Here is a 16,075-nt window from a genome sequence, read left to right as displayed (position 1 = left end):
TACATTCCTGGTTCATCACCCTCGGGGGGGTGATTTTACAAAACCTAGACTTAACCTAGAAGAGTGATCAAACCAAATGGGTCCCATTTCCCACTTTATTCACTGTTCATTGAAGTGGCATAGGAGCCCTGCCCATGACTCCTCTCCTGTCAGCATCCCCACCACAGGACTGGCTTTTGTTACTGGTTTGGGCACAAAGGAGATTGAAACCACAGATGGTTTCATACCAGTGGCTCAGAGCTTTTTCATTCTGTGACCAAAATGTAGGCTGTGCTTCTCTGTGCTTGGCCTTCATAATTGTCATGCCTGATTTTCAACATCCCCCTGACCACCCCAAAATCCAAACCATTCCTTGTAATAATCCTCATTACAAGAGGAATGTTTTCAGCCCTCCCAGAAAAACCTGGATATTCAGTGACACAGGAATTCAGTTGGCAGTTAGTATTGTGTAAATTCAATTTGTGACCCCTTATGATTTTTCACAGGCATTTTCATTCCTAGCAAAGGTAAAATACTCGACACGTATTTTGGTTTTGCATTTAATATTGTGAAACCATATCACCTTGATGTACAGAGAAGTAGCAGTTTCTGTGTGAGTTGGGTATGCACCATTCTGGCTGAACTCCACAGGTTAATAATGTGTTTACACTGATAATAATGTTTACTGGCTTTTGATCGTTGGTAATTAATCTGGGAATGGCATAACTCTTTTGTGTCTGCTGCAGACTTTTGAGGAAATTTAGCTGCCTCTGTGATGTTTAGCTGAAAATACATATTTTTATTTCTGTTGTTTTTTTTTTTTTCTAGCTAATTCAGAAGCTGACAGATGTAGCAGAGGAGTGTCAGAACAACCAGCTAAAGAAACTGAAAGAAACATGTGAAAAGTAAGTGCTGTTCCCTTTATCGTTGATTGCTGCTCCTTGCGGGATTTGTTTAGATAACTTTTTGAACTTCCCTTTGTATTTCATACTTTAGAGAAAAGAAAGAACTGAAGAAAAAAATGGACAAGAAGAGGCAGGAGAAGATCACAGAAGCAAAGTCCAAGGATAAAAATCAAATGGAAGAGTAAGTATATCCCTAGATCCATATCCTTATACAAGATTGTTCACAGCTGGTAAATCAAAGAAAGGTCTCGACCCCAAATCCAAGACAGCCTTTAGTCAGACCTCACCAGAGTCCTTTCCCTGATAATAATTTCATTTCCTGGGGCTAATGCAATCTCCTGTTCTGTGGGCAGGGAGAGCCTGGGCCAGCTGCAGTGGTGTGTGGAGTGGGTTTGTTCCCGGGAGCATCTCACGGAGCAGTTCCCCAAAATGCTGTTCATCCAGGCACTTTTCCTTTGAGTACAAATAGCCTTAATGTTCCTGTTCCTGCAGGGTTGGATTTCTATTTGTGAGTTGTCTTTTCCTCTCAACTCCATTAAAGCTGCTCTCTCAGAAGAAACGGCAGCACCACACTGTGAGGTTTACTCTGCTTTTGGGATAAACTCCCCTCAGACACTGCTAATGATCCTCCAGCAGTGACGGTGACACTTTGGGGGAGAGACGGGGGAAAGCTGAGCTCTGAGGGTGCAGTGTCCCTGTGCAGACACAGCTATGCTAATTTCATTTATGCACCCCCAGACAGCACAAACTGCAGTTGTGCAAGTTGATTATGTTCTCCCCAAGGGCACAGTATCTAGGTTTGTTTGTCCTCCTTCATTTGTTTTGGCAAGCAGCTCAAAAAGAAAATGGAGCATTTTAATCTTGCGCTGCTATTCTTGTTACCAGTCTTTACTTTAGAGCAGTTAAAAATGCAAGAGGAACAAACAAAACAAAACAAAAAAAGAAACGCTGTAGTGTTTGGGTTTTACCACGTAACAAAGGCAGAACCCTGTTTGGTTTTCTGCAGGTAAAAGGGTTTACACAGGCTTTGGAGCCTCTCAAGAGAGAATCTGTATTTGGTAACACTGAAAGGAAACCACAGACACACACACAGTGATGTGTTTCAGGTAGTTTAAGAATCAACACATTAAAAATTTCAATAAGCATCCTATTTAAAAAAAAAATGAGAGTTATTTATTGTGAAAAAGAGGGAGAAACACTTAATATAGTTAGCGCTGTTCAGAGGGCATGGAATTCATATTAGAAAAAAGCAGTTGGCCATTATGGAAATGCTGCAGCAGTAAAAATCAGTTGCAGTAGGAAATGATTTGCTGAGAGGTAAATGAGGCACTAGTGAGAAAGGTTCAGGGACAGACAAGTAGCAGTTCTTTTCTCTTTCCCTTTCATTTTTTTCTCATTTTTCCCAAGGACTTTCCTCTGCCGGGCTTTTCAAAGAGCCCTTGAGAGAGGTGAGCTGGGAACTCTTTGGGAAAGTCAGCTTTCTGTGACACAGCTTGTCCTCACTTTGGGAGTGGAGCAGAGAGGTGTGAGACCTCCTGGTGAATCCCTTTTGAATCACCCTGGCTACCATTATTCATCTAAAACTTTTGCACAAGTTTGGGAAGGAATATTACACAGAGATAATAATCCACTGTTTTAATTGTTCTTAATGTTTTTACACCCAGCCAGGGCTTGCCAAAATCCTCCTGATTTTATTGCCACCTGAGGAACAGTTTACTGGTCTCGGCTGCCACAGCGTGGCACTGTGCCTCTGCTCAGGGCTCTGCAGCTCCCAGGCTGACACTTGGGACTGTGGGAACAGCAGCACTTGGAAAACACGGCTTTATCCTGTGGGAGAAGCCTGTTGGGCAAGAGCAGGGGGACCTTGTGCAGGTCATGGGGAAGCGTGAGCCCTTTGTCCAGTAAAGGTGCAGCCTGGTACAAGGACACGTTCAGGGAGTGCAGAAAAGTCCAGTAGGCAGATCCTTAAACGTGGCCTTGATGAGGCAAAGAGTTGCAGGGAGTTAAAATACATCAGTGTGATCTCACTGACTCCAATAACTGCTGGAATGCTTCCCCCAGGGAGAAGACGGAAATGATCCGGTCCTACATCCAGGAGGTGGTGCAGTACATAAAGAGGGTACGTCAGGCCAGAGGTTTCTGCTGCATCTGGGGGGATAAAATGTCACCTTTCATTATTATATTGTTATATTCAACTGCAGATTCTAGGCTTCAGCGTGAAGATTCTGCACTTGCTGACTTTTAGCAGATGCAGTGCAGACTTTGCTTCACATGCCAATTAAAGGAAAACTGGGATTTCAGACAGCTCCTCATTAATTGTTAGTCAGCATTTGGGGGTGGTGCTGTGGAGGGAAGGTTTTAAGACAATTTCATCTTTGAATATGCTGTGTGTATTCATGGAAAATGCACCCATTTTTGTAATGGGCTTGCAGTCTCACGAATGCAAAGATTGCATAAGGAAAGTCAATGAACATTTAATTGCAGAGTATATTTTAACTTTAATTGCATTTGTACATTTACTGAAATGTAAAAAGCATTCTGTGAGTTCTGTAAACACAAATTAAAGAATTCCATTGCAGTTGTTAGCTTTTCTGAAGCTACAGGTGGTTCACCACGGGCTCAAATTATGCACTGCAGTGCTTTGGGGTGTAAAATCACCATGGAATGTGTGCAGCCACTGAATTCTCCTCTTAATTTCAATGCAAAGATAGTTAGGTTCAAAAGTTGGCCCATTTTTGCTTAGAAGAGCCTTGATTTAGGAAGCAACATAAAGAATTAGCAAATTAAATAGATTTGTGTCTGAGTGCATTATTAAGTGAAGCCCAAAATTTATAATTTAATAACATTAGAAGTCTGCAGTCAGTCCTTTAGGCATTTCTGATCCTGAATCTTACATGTGAAATCTGATATTTCATATCCACACCCGACTGTTGAAGAGTTGTGCTCAGGGGTGCTCAAGGCAGTGGTGTGTAATTTGTGTAATTTCATATTGGAATTGTTCATAGGTTTGAAGATAATGTTTAATTTTGATGGGTGGAATGTTTGTTGGGGAGGAGGTGGGAAAGTGAGGATGTGCAATCCATTTAAAAGTCTCTCTGCTCTTTTCTGACAGCTAGAAGATGCTCAGAGTAAAAGGCAGGAGAAACTTGTAGAAAAACACAAGGAGATTCGTCAGCAAATACTGGATGAAAAGCCTAAGGTAAAGAGTTTTTGAGCATATGTTATACTGCTAAAATTGTCCTTCGGGAGAGAAAGAGCTCTTGCAGCAGGTAGGCTGATGTTATAACATGAGAGAATCCACTGACAGCATCAGAGCCACCCTCACTGACACTCAGGGTGAGAGGAGTCAAGCAGCAGCCTGGTGTGGGCACCACCTCGGGCCCAGATGTCGTGGGATCAGGGTTGTTTTTCAGCACTCAGGTTGTTCAAGAGCTGTCGGTGTAAAAGGTGCTGTGGCCAGCAGAGTGTGCCCTTCCCTCCCCTGTGCCTGTGCTGCACAGAAGCAAAACACAGTTCCCATTGAAAGGAAAAAGAGATATCTCCTTAGCATGCTGCCCCCAGGTCCTGCTGGCCATCCCTCAGGATGGATTTCCGCGGGAAACAGCGAGCTTTTTTTACAGTAATCGTGCTTTGTATCCTACACTGCTTGCTGGATTTCCTCTATTTGATTTTATGCACTGCTTCTACATGTAACATTTTGAAATGCGTGTTTTGATCCTTAAGCCTGGGGGCTCGCTCTTGCTCCAAGTGGGGCTGGTGGCAGTTTTGCCACCAACTTCAGTGGAGAGGGTTCGGAGTCCTGCACTTGTACCTGATTTTCTTGTAGGAAGACCTAGGAATATTCAGACTTCCACAAGGAGGGAGACTTGTTTTCAGCAGGGTTCATATCCAAGTGTAATTCTTCGCAGCCCACTGTGTCATGTCTGCTTTCATTTTCTCTGCTCTTGCTCAAACGTGTGTCCTTGGCTTCAGTTCTCATTCCTTGTCTGTGTCCACAGTCCCAATGTTTCTGTGCCCGTGTTACAGCTTGAATTCTAGCACTGGCTGTGAGTTGATCAGTGTTGTCATGTCATCTCTGTGAAGTAGCCAAAGAATAAATTAGGCTAAGGGCTGAAGAGCCAGAAGTTTGCAATATTTTGGGAAAATAAAAATGTTTGCGTTTCCAGTTTTCTGCTCATCTTTTTAAAATCATGTTTATCCAGCAGCTGGAACTTTTTGGTGTTGTGGGCATCTGGGTGTAAGTATACGTTTTTTTATGTTTGGTGCTGTAGGATCATGAGTTTATCAGGCTTGTGAACTGGAATTCAAAATGCCGAAGAATAATAGTCAGTTAGTGCTTCTAACACCAGCCTTTCCTGGATCCTTGGGCACTCAACTATTCTGTTTGGCTGTGTCCTTCCTTCTTTTCTTTATTTTTTATTTTTAATTTTTTGATGTACTGAAGGATAGCATAAAGCACTGGAAATTTGTCACTGAGGACTTGAGCTGAATTTCTAAAGGTCGTGCTGGGCCAGCCATGTTTGACTCTTTTCTCAGTTCTCTCTCTGCCCGGTGTTAGGTCCTGGCACAGAGCAGCTCCAGAGCCCTGTGTCCCCCTGGCTCTGGCCACAGTGCCAGCTCCTCACCCTGCCCTCCCCATCCCTCCTGGCAGGGGTGTGCTCACAGGGCCTGGCTCCAGGGCTTTTTCCCTTTCCCACACATTGAAACGGGCGCTGTGCTGAATTTGTGATGGTATGTGCCTCCTGCTTGCATGAGAGGGTTTAGGGAAAACATAATTACTCATTTTATTAAGTCTCTTTTTATGTTTTGCTCCGTGTCCATATTTCATACCCATATTTGCCTCCTCAGTGACGGGGCGGATGATATAAAATAGATCAAATGATTTCCCAGCTGAGCAGAGCTGATGTGTTTTCTGCAGGCAGCGAGCCTTTCTGGGGGCTGCTTTTTCAACAGCCCAGGCTCTCCTGCTTCAAACACCAACTGAAATTTATGCTGGCTGTGTTAAAAGGCTTTTCTGGCAGCATCAACTCAGCCCCAAACAAAGAGTTTAATATATTAAGAGGGAAAGAATTTTCAGTGTTCTCACCAATAATTCCACTGGAGACAGATCTGCTGTCATCCATCACTGCCATTTGGTTATTTATTAGTGCCTCACAGTTTGTTGTGTTCTGACTCTGCTCAGAGCTCTTTCCCAGCCAGGGAGGATTTCGTGTCACCGAGTGTTGCCAGCACTGCCACAACCTCTCACATTTTGTTGGCTTTTCTCAAAGTATGACTTTGCAGCTTCCTCTCCTGTGGTGTGTGTAGGGCACCAGGAGAGAATTTGCCTTTGACTGCTGTCGTTTTAGGCAACAGGTTTTAGAAACTGCACAACTGGATGCAGAATAGTTCCCTGTCCTGGAGGCTTTTCTGTTTTGTTTAAAATACCACATGGTTAGCTGAAAGTGCTTAACTCAGGACTGATTTACACCCCTAAGCTCTGCCTCTCCCTCATATATATGACTTCTTTCTAGAGTTTGGATGTGAGACTGTTTTGCAGCTTTCATTTGCAAGGCTATTGTATAAGAAAAAGCTTTTATGCGCCTATGAGAGTTGGAGACTTCCTGAACTGGTACTTTGAGGCAAAAGGTTGGAAACAGCTTCTTGTGGTCCTGCAGGAGTCGGGGCGGACATTGGCTTTAGTGAGCCCAAAAGGTGCTTCTGTGTCTGTGTGGGTGATGACAATATCTTTGTGACAAAGTGATCTGTGACACTCCGAAAACTGAGTGTTACAGTCAGGTCTGTGTGTGTGGAACCAGGCCAGCCCCTCACACAAACATGCTTGGGAAAGGACACTGTCACCTGTTAAGAAGTCAAATGCTGACTTGCCTCTGGGTAAAAACTCCCTAACTTGCCATTTTAGCAAAATCATATGGGAAACAAAGTTGATTCCCTCCTGCTGGTTTTTCCTAACAGCATCATTACCAAGCAAGGCCATACTGTATTTTCTTTTCTCTCACTGCTTGCTTTTCCCTACATTATCTACTGGCAGCTCTATTATCAGCAACAACTTGTATTTTCTTTCTCTCCCATCCTTCTGCTTTGTCTCCTCCTCTTAGTCACTGATAGACATTAGGCTTGTCCTGTCCTTATCTTCTTCCCCCTGGGCATCCCTCCTGCCTGCTGTGGAGGCTGCTGCAGAGAGCCAGCTCTGTGCACTGCATTATGTCAGAGCAGGGTGTGATTTTGGATCCTGCACTCCAGCACGTCTGGCACCTGACATCTGAGCACAGGGAGCGCCCAGGATGGGCACGGCCATGGCGTATCCATTGCTTTGTCCTCGACAGCTTGTGCATTAAATTAAGCACAAATCAAGGGCATTTCCTTCCCCCTGCACCCTTGCCTCCAATTCCATTGTAATTACAAAAATCAATACACGTGAGACATGACAAGGAATTAATTATTTTTCTGAGAATCGACTCAGTTACAGTAAATAGACCCAAGCCTCCTCTACCTGGAATCAATGAGACTTTTGTTACCTGTGCTCGTGGTCAGAGCTCAGTGGAATCCTGAGACTCCTCTGCTCTTGCACTCAGCTCCTGCTCTCAGCAGAGTTGTGGGGGTTCCTTTGGCTCCGGCGAGTTCTTACAGCCCCAGCTGTCAAGGGAGGTGTAACTCCTGTGGCTCCTCAGTTTGCAGCCCATGTTTCTGCCCACAGCTGCTCTACTCTGCGCAACCCCAGCACAGCCAAGGCCTGCCAGGTGGTCTGGGCTCCTGGAGGGATGTGGAAAAGGGCACAGTTCAGGGTGGGGCTTTGTGGGAAAAGGTCCAGCAGATCTACAGAGGCACCAGGAGCTGGGCAGACTTCATTCTAAGCATTGCACCTCTGTGGTCTTTCAAGTAAATGAAGAGAATATACAGCCTTGAGGTAGGAAATTCCTTTTTCTCCTCAAAAAGTGTAATGAAAACAATTTTTAAAAATTATAAATCTGTTCTTGTTAATGGGAAATACAAGCACTTGATGCATACGAACTCGCTTTCCTACATTTATTATCTCCCAGTTTGGCACCTGTTATTAATTGCACCCCGTGGGAGTTGACACTTCCACATCCAATCAAAAATTGATATTAACAGTGTACCTGGAAAAAATTCATGGAGGCACAGAACGGCACATATTCAAGTTGCAGAGCAAAATTAACAAGATGCTGATCTTTTACAGCACTAGAGCCTCTCGTAACCCCAGGGCTGCAGCTTTGGTGCTTCAGGTGGAACTCTGTGATCACCTGGTGCAGGTGATGCCGCTGAGTTAAATGGAGCTGTGCCCTTCCTGAGCAGGAGGGTCAAACAGCAAATGTGTCCTGCAGCACCTGTAGAGGATATTTCAGTCGCCCTCAGAGGCATCTCTCCTCATCTGGAAGGGAGCAGCCCTTAGGAACTTTGATGAGTATTCCAGTGTCTTTTCTTCAGCTCCCTGTTAACTCACAACAACAATGCTCTGTCCACCACAATCCCCTTTTTATCCTTGACACCTCTGCAGGAAGCCAAGCTGTCTTTTGGGCAAGCGGCACTTAATTCAAACACTTCCAGATACATTCCAATTCAACCACAGGCAACTCTTCAAGAATTCTGGGGAGGGCGTTTGGAGGAAAAGGTTATTTCAGTTTACTGGGATTCATGGGACATGCCTGGATTTGGATTGGAGAGGGGAAAGTTGTCCTCCCAAAAAATTAGTATTCAGACTCATTGCAAAAAAAAACCAAAAACCCCATAAAAATTATTTGCTAGGCAGTGTAATATGTGAAAAGTTCTTCTTTTATTTTCTCCCTGTTTAGGTAAAAATTTCTTTTGTTAGTTCATTCAATTTTAACATTTCCAAAGTTAAAAAAGAAATCTGTCTTCAATCTGTGGCTGCTAAGCTAAAATGACTTATGGCATTATCTGCCAAAAAAAGCAGAGGATTAAGAGGATTGAAATAATTTACTGTTTGTTTCTCTGTTCAGCTCTGGGTTTTGCTGCTTGTGTATTCATCAGAGGGGAATAATAAAATGTTTCTCTACCTCATTAAGTAGGCAACAGCAGAGAAATGAATGGAATTTTCATAGCTTCAGTGACCAAGGAATATTTAAAAGGAGTATTTAAAAGAAAAAAAGATAAAATACAGAGTGAGATTTGCAAATCTTCCTGTGACTTGATCTGGCATCTTCCCACTTCTGTACTGGAGCTTGTGTGTAAATTTTGGGATGCAGTATTCATGGCCCATTCCCTGCAGGATCTTGGCTCTTTGCTCAGCACCTCTCAGCCTCCAGCCCCAAGTGACAGCCCAAACTTTGAGCAGCTGAAGCCCTGATGGGATTGAAATCTTGTGTTGGTGCAGTTGCTAAGCTGTCCCCAATTGCAGAGTATTATTTGGGGGAAGTTAGGGTGATCCGGTTTTTTCTGTTTCTCCCACTGCAATAAATACTGCAGAATGCACTTTGAGCCTATAAACTGAGTAGTAAATAATCTCACTTCACTCGTTAAAAATAAATAGGCTGACCTTTATCCTATGCCAGTTTTATACCAATAAAACCTCCTTAAGTCCTCTGAAGGGGCTGACATGTCACAGGCCCGAGATCAAAAGAATTCAGTCCAGTAACAGGATGCTCAAAGGATTATTTTCAATTTGGGGCTTGCTTGTTTACATTTTTTTTTTTTCACAAATCCACATTTTAAATTACTTTATTTTTTTCCAACAGAATAAATATTGCAGTGTGAGAATGGGTATCGGGGCACAAAAGATATATATCTAACAATTTGAGGTGATATTTATTGTGTTAATTGAATGTCTTCAGTGTAACTCTTACACATACACCTTCTTGGAAAGATTAACTTTTAAATCAACAGCATCACATTTCCAGCGTGAATATGCAAAATGCTTTTTAAATTTTTTTTACCGAGTTCTGATATCGCTTTCTTTTAAACAAAACGTCACAAGCTCTTTGTAGGAAGAATGTAAATGTAAAGAAATATTTTGATGAATGGGACACATGGAAAAAATGTGATAAATTTAAACTGGAGTTTATTGATAGAGGGAGATATTTTTTCACACATGGGTCATTCTGCTGGAAGCCAGAGAAAATCTTGGATTTGCTCTGGAGCTGCAACGAAAGGGGAAATAAATTACCTGAAAGGGGAAACTTTTTTCAGTTTTGCAGTAGTGTAAATCAGAAGGAGCATTATCAAGTTACCAGTGTCGCTGGTGATTTAAAGACATTAGTGAGGTCCATAATGGGAGGGCATGTGGCAGCCAGACCTGATTTGTGAGGGTTACTGAGATCTTCCTGGATAACATGCTGATAAATTAGCACTGTGAGGGTGTGGGTGTTGGGGGTTTTTTAAAGAACAGTGATTTTAGAATCCAGCTACTCTCTGTGGACAAAAGAGCTCACAGAAAAATATTTTTTAAAAAAGGCACAAATGTGAGAATTTTTTCTGAAAAAAAAAAAAAAGGAAACTCCAGTGATTTAGGTTTTTTTCTAATTTGCAAAGTGAATCTGTTCTGTATTCTGCCCGTCTCAGGTAAGCACATTTCTCCTCTCCCAGCTGATCAGTTGGTTGATTTGCCTTCCTGATGCAAAAAAGATGAAATCCAAAGCAGAGCTGGGACTGTCCTGCATTCCCAGCTGTTCCCCACTGGTGTCCAGCTTAGTGAGACTCAGTCAGCACTGAGAGGGGGCCCTGCTGCTCAGGAGCTCCACGTGGCTGGAGGGAAGGCAGAGGGAGCTGCTGTTCCCAGAGGATCCCCAGGTTCTGTCCGCCCTCAGCAGAAGGTGCAGCCACACCTGGGACAGTCCCTGGGGACAGGGCAGGGCTGAGAGGCACAGATAGTTTGGGTTGGAATCCAAACACCCAAACCCTAAACCACCTCATCCCAGCCCTGCGGTGGGCAGGGGCACCTCCCACGGGGCCACAGGCTGGAATGCAGCCTGGAATCCAGCACCAGCCGTGGCAGCACGAGCGGCGTGTCCACCCCGCTCCTCACTGCCACTGCTGGCTTCTGCACAGTCCTGGAGGTGCTGGATGGCAGCACAGATGAGCCCAACTGCGAGTGACTAATGAGCAATAAAGGGGTTGTTATCTATTATGCAGATTAAAAAACGCGTGCTCCCAGCTCATGGTGACCCAGTGCTGTCAGGATCCAGGGAACAGACCCTGCTTCCTTGGAGCTGGGGGGTGTGTCCCGGAACAATCCCAACAGACCCACCTGGTAAAAGTAAGGGAATTGCTTCATTTGCAGGGTAACAGACTGCACTGCTCCTCTAATTCTGAATTTGAGTCACAAAGCAGATCTATTAAAGGGAGAAAAGTGAAGTCATGAATTGCTATTACAATGATCAGCCACGTAGGAAACACCAAAAAGTAAAAAGTACCTTTTTTGCCTTTGTAACACAGAGTCATAGATGGTTTGGGTTGGAAGGTTCCTTACAGACCATCTTGTTCCAACCCTCTGCCACAGACAGGGACACCTTCCCCTGGACCAGGTTGCTCAGAGCTCCATCCAGCCTGGCCTGAAGTCTTCCAGGGATAGGGCAGCCACAACTTCTCTGGACAAATCTAATATCCATAAGCAGACCTAACTTCTAATTTTAACATTTGTGAACAGCTGATCCCTCTGAAAACAAGTGAGCTTCCTGCGCAGAGAAGAGAGCAGTGTGTTCCTCCATAGACTGAAGATAAAACTGGGGACAGAGTGTGAAAAATCAATATGTAGTTTCTTTCCGCAAGGTCGAGTTCAGGATGATGACGTTCTGCGTGTTTTCTCTGCAGAAGATGCTCCTCTAGGCACTGTAGGTGGTTAGGGGTGACAAGAAAATGCCACCCTGGAGTGAGCAGTGAAACACTGAAAGGTCCCTTCTGTGTTCTGTGTGCCCTCTCAAACACTTCACCCTGCCCTGTCCCATTCCCTGCCCAGCCACAGAGCTCCTTTGTGGGGTTAGGGCTGAATGGCAGCTGTCACTCCGTCCCTGCACCCCTGTGACCCCCTCCTGCACTCCCTGTGCTTCCACATTTATTGCTTTCCACAGCACTGAATTCCCAGAGCAGGGACAGGTGGGCAGCCAGGTAGAAGTGCCTGAGAGAGGAGAGAGCACAGAACTAACTGCTGTGTTAGCGTTCTGGTCTCCGAGGAGAAAACAACCAGAAGTGATGCTAAAAAATTTAAGAAGCCAGGGACTGCAAACGTTTTGTGTCAGGATGTTTAGCTTAGAGTGTGCAATATTTAAATCTGCCCAGAGAGGTCTGTGCTGTGAAAATATTTGTGATTCTGCAAAGGCAAGTGCTTTGCATGCTAAATCTCAGGGAGCAACAGGACACCACAACCTGTTGACTCCCCTTCCCCTCTTAATGAGTTGGGCCGGCACTCCAGGAAAATCCTTGAGAAAACACAGGCTGAATTATGCACGGGGTGTGCATAGATAGAGTGTTTCTGATGCATGGCAGCACACAGAGGCATTTCACAGTGCACACACAGCACCATCTACACACTCGTGGCTCTCAGACCAAGCTAGAAATGCCGCAGAGGCACAACCAAATACTCCTGAACAACTGTGCTCATCATTACTGCAACAGCAGCAACATATTTCTTAATTATCAGACCCTCAGTGCAACATGACAAATGACACGAGATTCGGTTTGACACAGCTAATGGAAAAGTGTTGAAAGAAATATTAATGTTTAGTATGTGAACTCATTAGAGAGGTTCTTTAAAATGCATGAAATGGGGGAAAAAATGTGTTCTTTAATGAACGGAGAAATAAAATCAGTGGTCCTGCAAAGCTCGTAGTGTAGGAACAGCTTTGTGGATGCAAGTCGTTTGTCAGGAGAATGACAATGTTTTTGTGCAGAATCACCCTGCAAAGCAGAGGCACTGCTGGAAATAATGCTGCGTGTCTGCACAGGGGGGACTGGTGCGAGTTGCTTTCACTGTACAGTCATGACAAAGGTGGGTGATGGCCTTTAGGATGATAAAGCTACTGTTGGAAAGGGTAACAAAAATAGCAAAAGTAGTGTTAGAGTTTCAAAACTATACCTGATTTTAAAAGTGTTTTAAGAATCATGTATAGCCTCTTTTGGGGAAGGATTTTTCTTTCTAGAAGCGACAAAAATGAGAAGAAAACGCTGTTGTTTCAAGAATCAGTCTCTTCCCCAGGAGGTTAAGAGTACTGGGCTTAGTAGGGGAAGAAAGCCCTGCTCATCCAGAGGGGAGGGAAAGTGGCAGGGAAACATTTCAGCCCCATTTCCACGTTGTTTGCCATGCTGCATGGGTGAGCTTTCAAGGGTCTGGCAGCCCTCTGGAGACAGTAGCAGAATAGCCGGGAAAGATGTTCCCTGGAAAGATTACTTTTCATTGAGTTTCTCCTGTGACTCACTTGCAACAAATCAGTGTTTCCTATCAGAGGAGTTCCACGGGGTTGCTGCAGTTGCATAATCCAGGAGCAGTGGGTGATGACAGGCTATAGGCTGGACCCGAGTGACTCAGTAAATTCCCATTATTCAGCCCTTGTTTGGACGGAGGTTTTGCCAAGAGAATGTGGAGTGTGACTAAGCACCTAAAGTGCAGCTCTGTACCTGAAAATGATCTCTTTTGTGGAGACCCAGAGATCTGTAAACTCTGTGTGGAGTAAATGGATGTGCTTGGGAGGGGAGGACTAATCCAGACACGGTTGGAATACAGAGTCTGGCTCTTGGATGATCTAGGCCAAACTTAAACTTTCTAACATCTTTTAACATTGAAACCAAACCTTGTAACGTTGGCTTTGCCAAGTCAAGAGGGTGGTGAAAGTTCACGATTTTTGTTCTTTTTGATTTACTCTCTAAAAGAAATGAAAGAAAAAGCAGTTTTGATGTTCATGTGATAGAAAAATCCTTCTTTCTAAGCTTCCTGAGTAGGGGACAGAAAATCTCAGCCTTGGTTCATTGAACTTTGCAGCTCTCCAGGTTAACCCCTGGTTTACAGCAATAAAGCCGTTCACTGAAGAAGGTTATCAGACTTAATATTACCCTGCTGATAATGCAAGGAGGTCTCTCAGCCTTTTTTATTTCTCATTTTCTCTATATCCCCACTTTGCCCCATTTTACCTGCTCTCCTACTTGTCCTTCTCTGCCTTGCTTCTTTTCACAGGATGTGGTTTCTTTCTCATAGTCTTTCTACAGACCTTATTTACTTACACCTCTTATACTCCTTCCTCTTTGCCATCACTTGCTGCTATTAAATTTCAAGGAGTCTCTACAAGTACTTGTGGGAATGGTGTCTCTTTCAGATGAAATAGCACATTTGAAGGAGCAGCCTGAAGGGGAGAGGTGTTAAAGAGCTGCCATGACGTGGTCTGCATACTTGTGAGCTTGACTGGGACCTGAAAGCTTCCATCAGATAAAAGAGATGATATACACAGGTTACAAAGATGTATGGAAAATACTCCAGGCGTGGAACAGCTCCAGTTCCAGAGACAGGGAGCTGCCTAATGCAGATCAGCCCATTTCAGAGTGCCTGGGTCGCTTTCCCTCTCCACAGGAGGCACCTGAGTCTCTTAGGCAGAGCCCAAGCTGAGCGTCCTGGGCACAGAAGCATTGGGAACAGGCTCCCTCCCCACTGCTGTGCTTTGGTTTTGAGAGGGCCAAACATACCCAGAGTTTAGAGATTAGAGATTGAATTTCATTGAATATAAAACCTTTTAGCTTATATTTTCAGCATGTCTAAATCTAAACATATTCATACCAAAACCCTTCACCGTATAGTTCCCTTTCAGACCTGATCAGCCATTCACACAGTCCTATTCATTGTCAAAGGCGGTCTCCAGTAATATTCTACATTTCCTTTGATTTCTTTCGCATTTCTTAAAGCAAGGTGACTGCTGACGAGCAATTACATGCTAGTTTTAGTGTAACAAACATCCTTGATTTATACATCAAGGAAGCCCAGACCTCACTTGGCAACAGAAACAGCCCTCAATTATGATGAGATGAAATGAGGAAAGCTGATTTCTGTGGTACCATAACATCACCCACTTTCTTTTTCTCTTGCAAAATGTGCTCTGCAAATTCTCATTATAAACCAGACAAAAATGTATGTAGGAATGTGCAGATACCATAAAGCCCATCACAACCACAGTGCAATACAGTGCATCTGATGGCCAGCTACACTGAGAATTACATCTTCAAAGGTGCTGAATGGGCCCACAGGTTTGTCATCCAAGACATTGGTCCCCAGAGAGCAGATAAAATTGTCTTCTGACAACTGAAGACTCATAAATGGAGCGTTACTTAGGAGCCAGGCTGTTGCCTGTAACCTCACTAACCTGGCCAGCGTGAATTTTAATCCATGAGAAAATGGAGTAGGTATAATCCATTTGTTTATATCGACGAATAAATGTGGTTTTCTGTGTGTGATAGTAAATATTGGCCTGTGTGTGCATATGTACACATGCTCGCTAGCTATATTGAGAGCATGCATATGCTATAATTTTAGCTTTAGTTTGGCATGTACATTTTGGATGCATCTGTTAAACTGCAGTTATTCACACAGGCTTGCAGGATGGAAAATTCACTATGATAAAAATCCGTTATTGATTTTCAAACTGGCATGATCACCATGTTAATTGCTGTGTGATTCAAGCCTTTTTTACTTCTTTTTTTTTTTTTTTTTTTTTTTTCCCTGCCCTGTAAAATTGCCTGCTTAATATTCTGGTTCCCTTCTAGAAAGATAATAAATGGCGAAAATTTTTGCCTGCCCATTGGGAGCCTTCCTTGGCTGTGTACACACAGAGTGGCACGAGAAAAGGGACCTCAGGCAATCGATGGAAATCAAAGGTTTGGTCAAGAGAAGGCAACACAGAGCACTGAACACACTTTCCACAGCTCAGGGAGGAGCTGTGCTGGAGCTTATCTGGGGTAGCAGCTGATCAGTGATTCATGGACTCATCTCCTTCCTTTCACCCTGTAGAAAACACAGAGTTATCTGTGTAGCAACCTTCCAGCTCCAGTAACAGGAATTACCATCATCCCTGCTCATCTCTTATGAAACTGCCCTAATGCTCCTTGAATTGTATTAGGGATTTGTTAGGTTAAGCACGTGGGAGATTTTGAGGTGTTCAGATAATAAAGGGTATATAAATGCAAATTAGACAGTAAATATAGGAGGAAGTCATAGAGGGCTTCATTGAGAATTATCTGCTAGA

General features: G+C 43.8%; 1 protein-coding gene across 2 annotated transcripts in view; it reads left to right on the top strand.

Annotated features, from left to right (window-relative positions):
* The window catches only part of PLCB1 (phospholipase C beta 1), a 337,454-nt gene that overhangs the window by 276,633 nt on the left and 44,746 nt on the right, over nt 1-16,075 (top strand). For both annotated transcript variants that reach the window (XM_066177846.1, XM_066177847.1), the window contains exons 28-31: nt 808-884; nt 976-1,065; nt 2,946-3,003; nt 3,997-4,083. In XM_066177846.1, coding sequence (XP_066033943.1) covers nt 808-884; nt 976-1,065; nt 2,946-3,003; nt 3,997-4,083 — 312 coding nt within the window. The remainder of the gene's footprint in view (nt 1-807; nt 885-975; nt 1,066-2,945; nt 3,004-3,996; nt 4,084-16,075) is intronic.

The sequence above is a fragment of the Chamaea fasciata genome, unplaced genomic scaffold (assembly GCF_029207755.1).
Source record: "Chamaea fasciata isolate MVZ Bird 193981 ecotype frontalis unplaced genomic scaffold, bChaFas1.0.hap1 SCAF_3, whole genome shotgun sequence".
NCBI classification, from domain to species: Eukaryota; Metazoa; Chordata; class Aves; order Passeriformes; family Sylviidae; genus Chamaea; species Chamaea fasciata.
The sequence above is the reverse complement of the archived record's forward strand: the minus strand, read 5'-3'. Positions and strand labels throughout refer to the sequence as shown.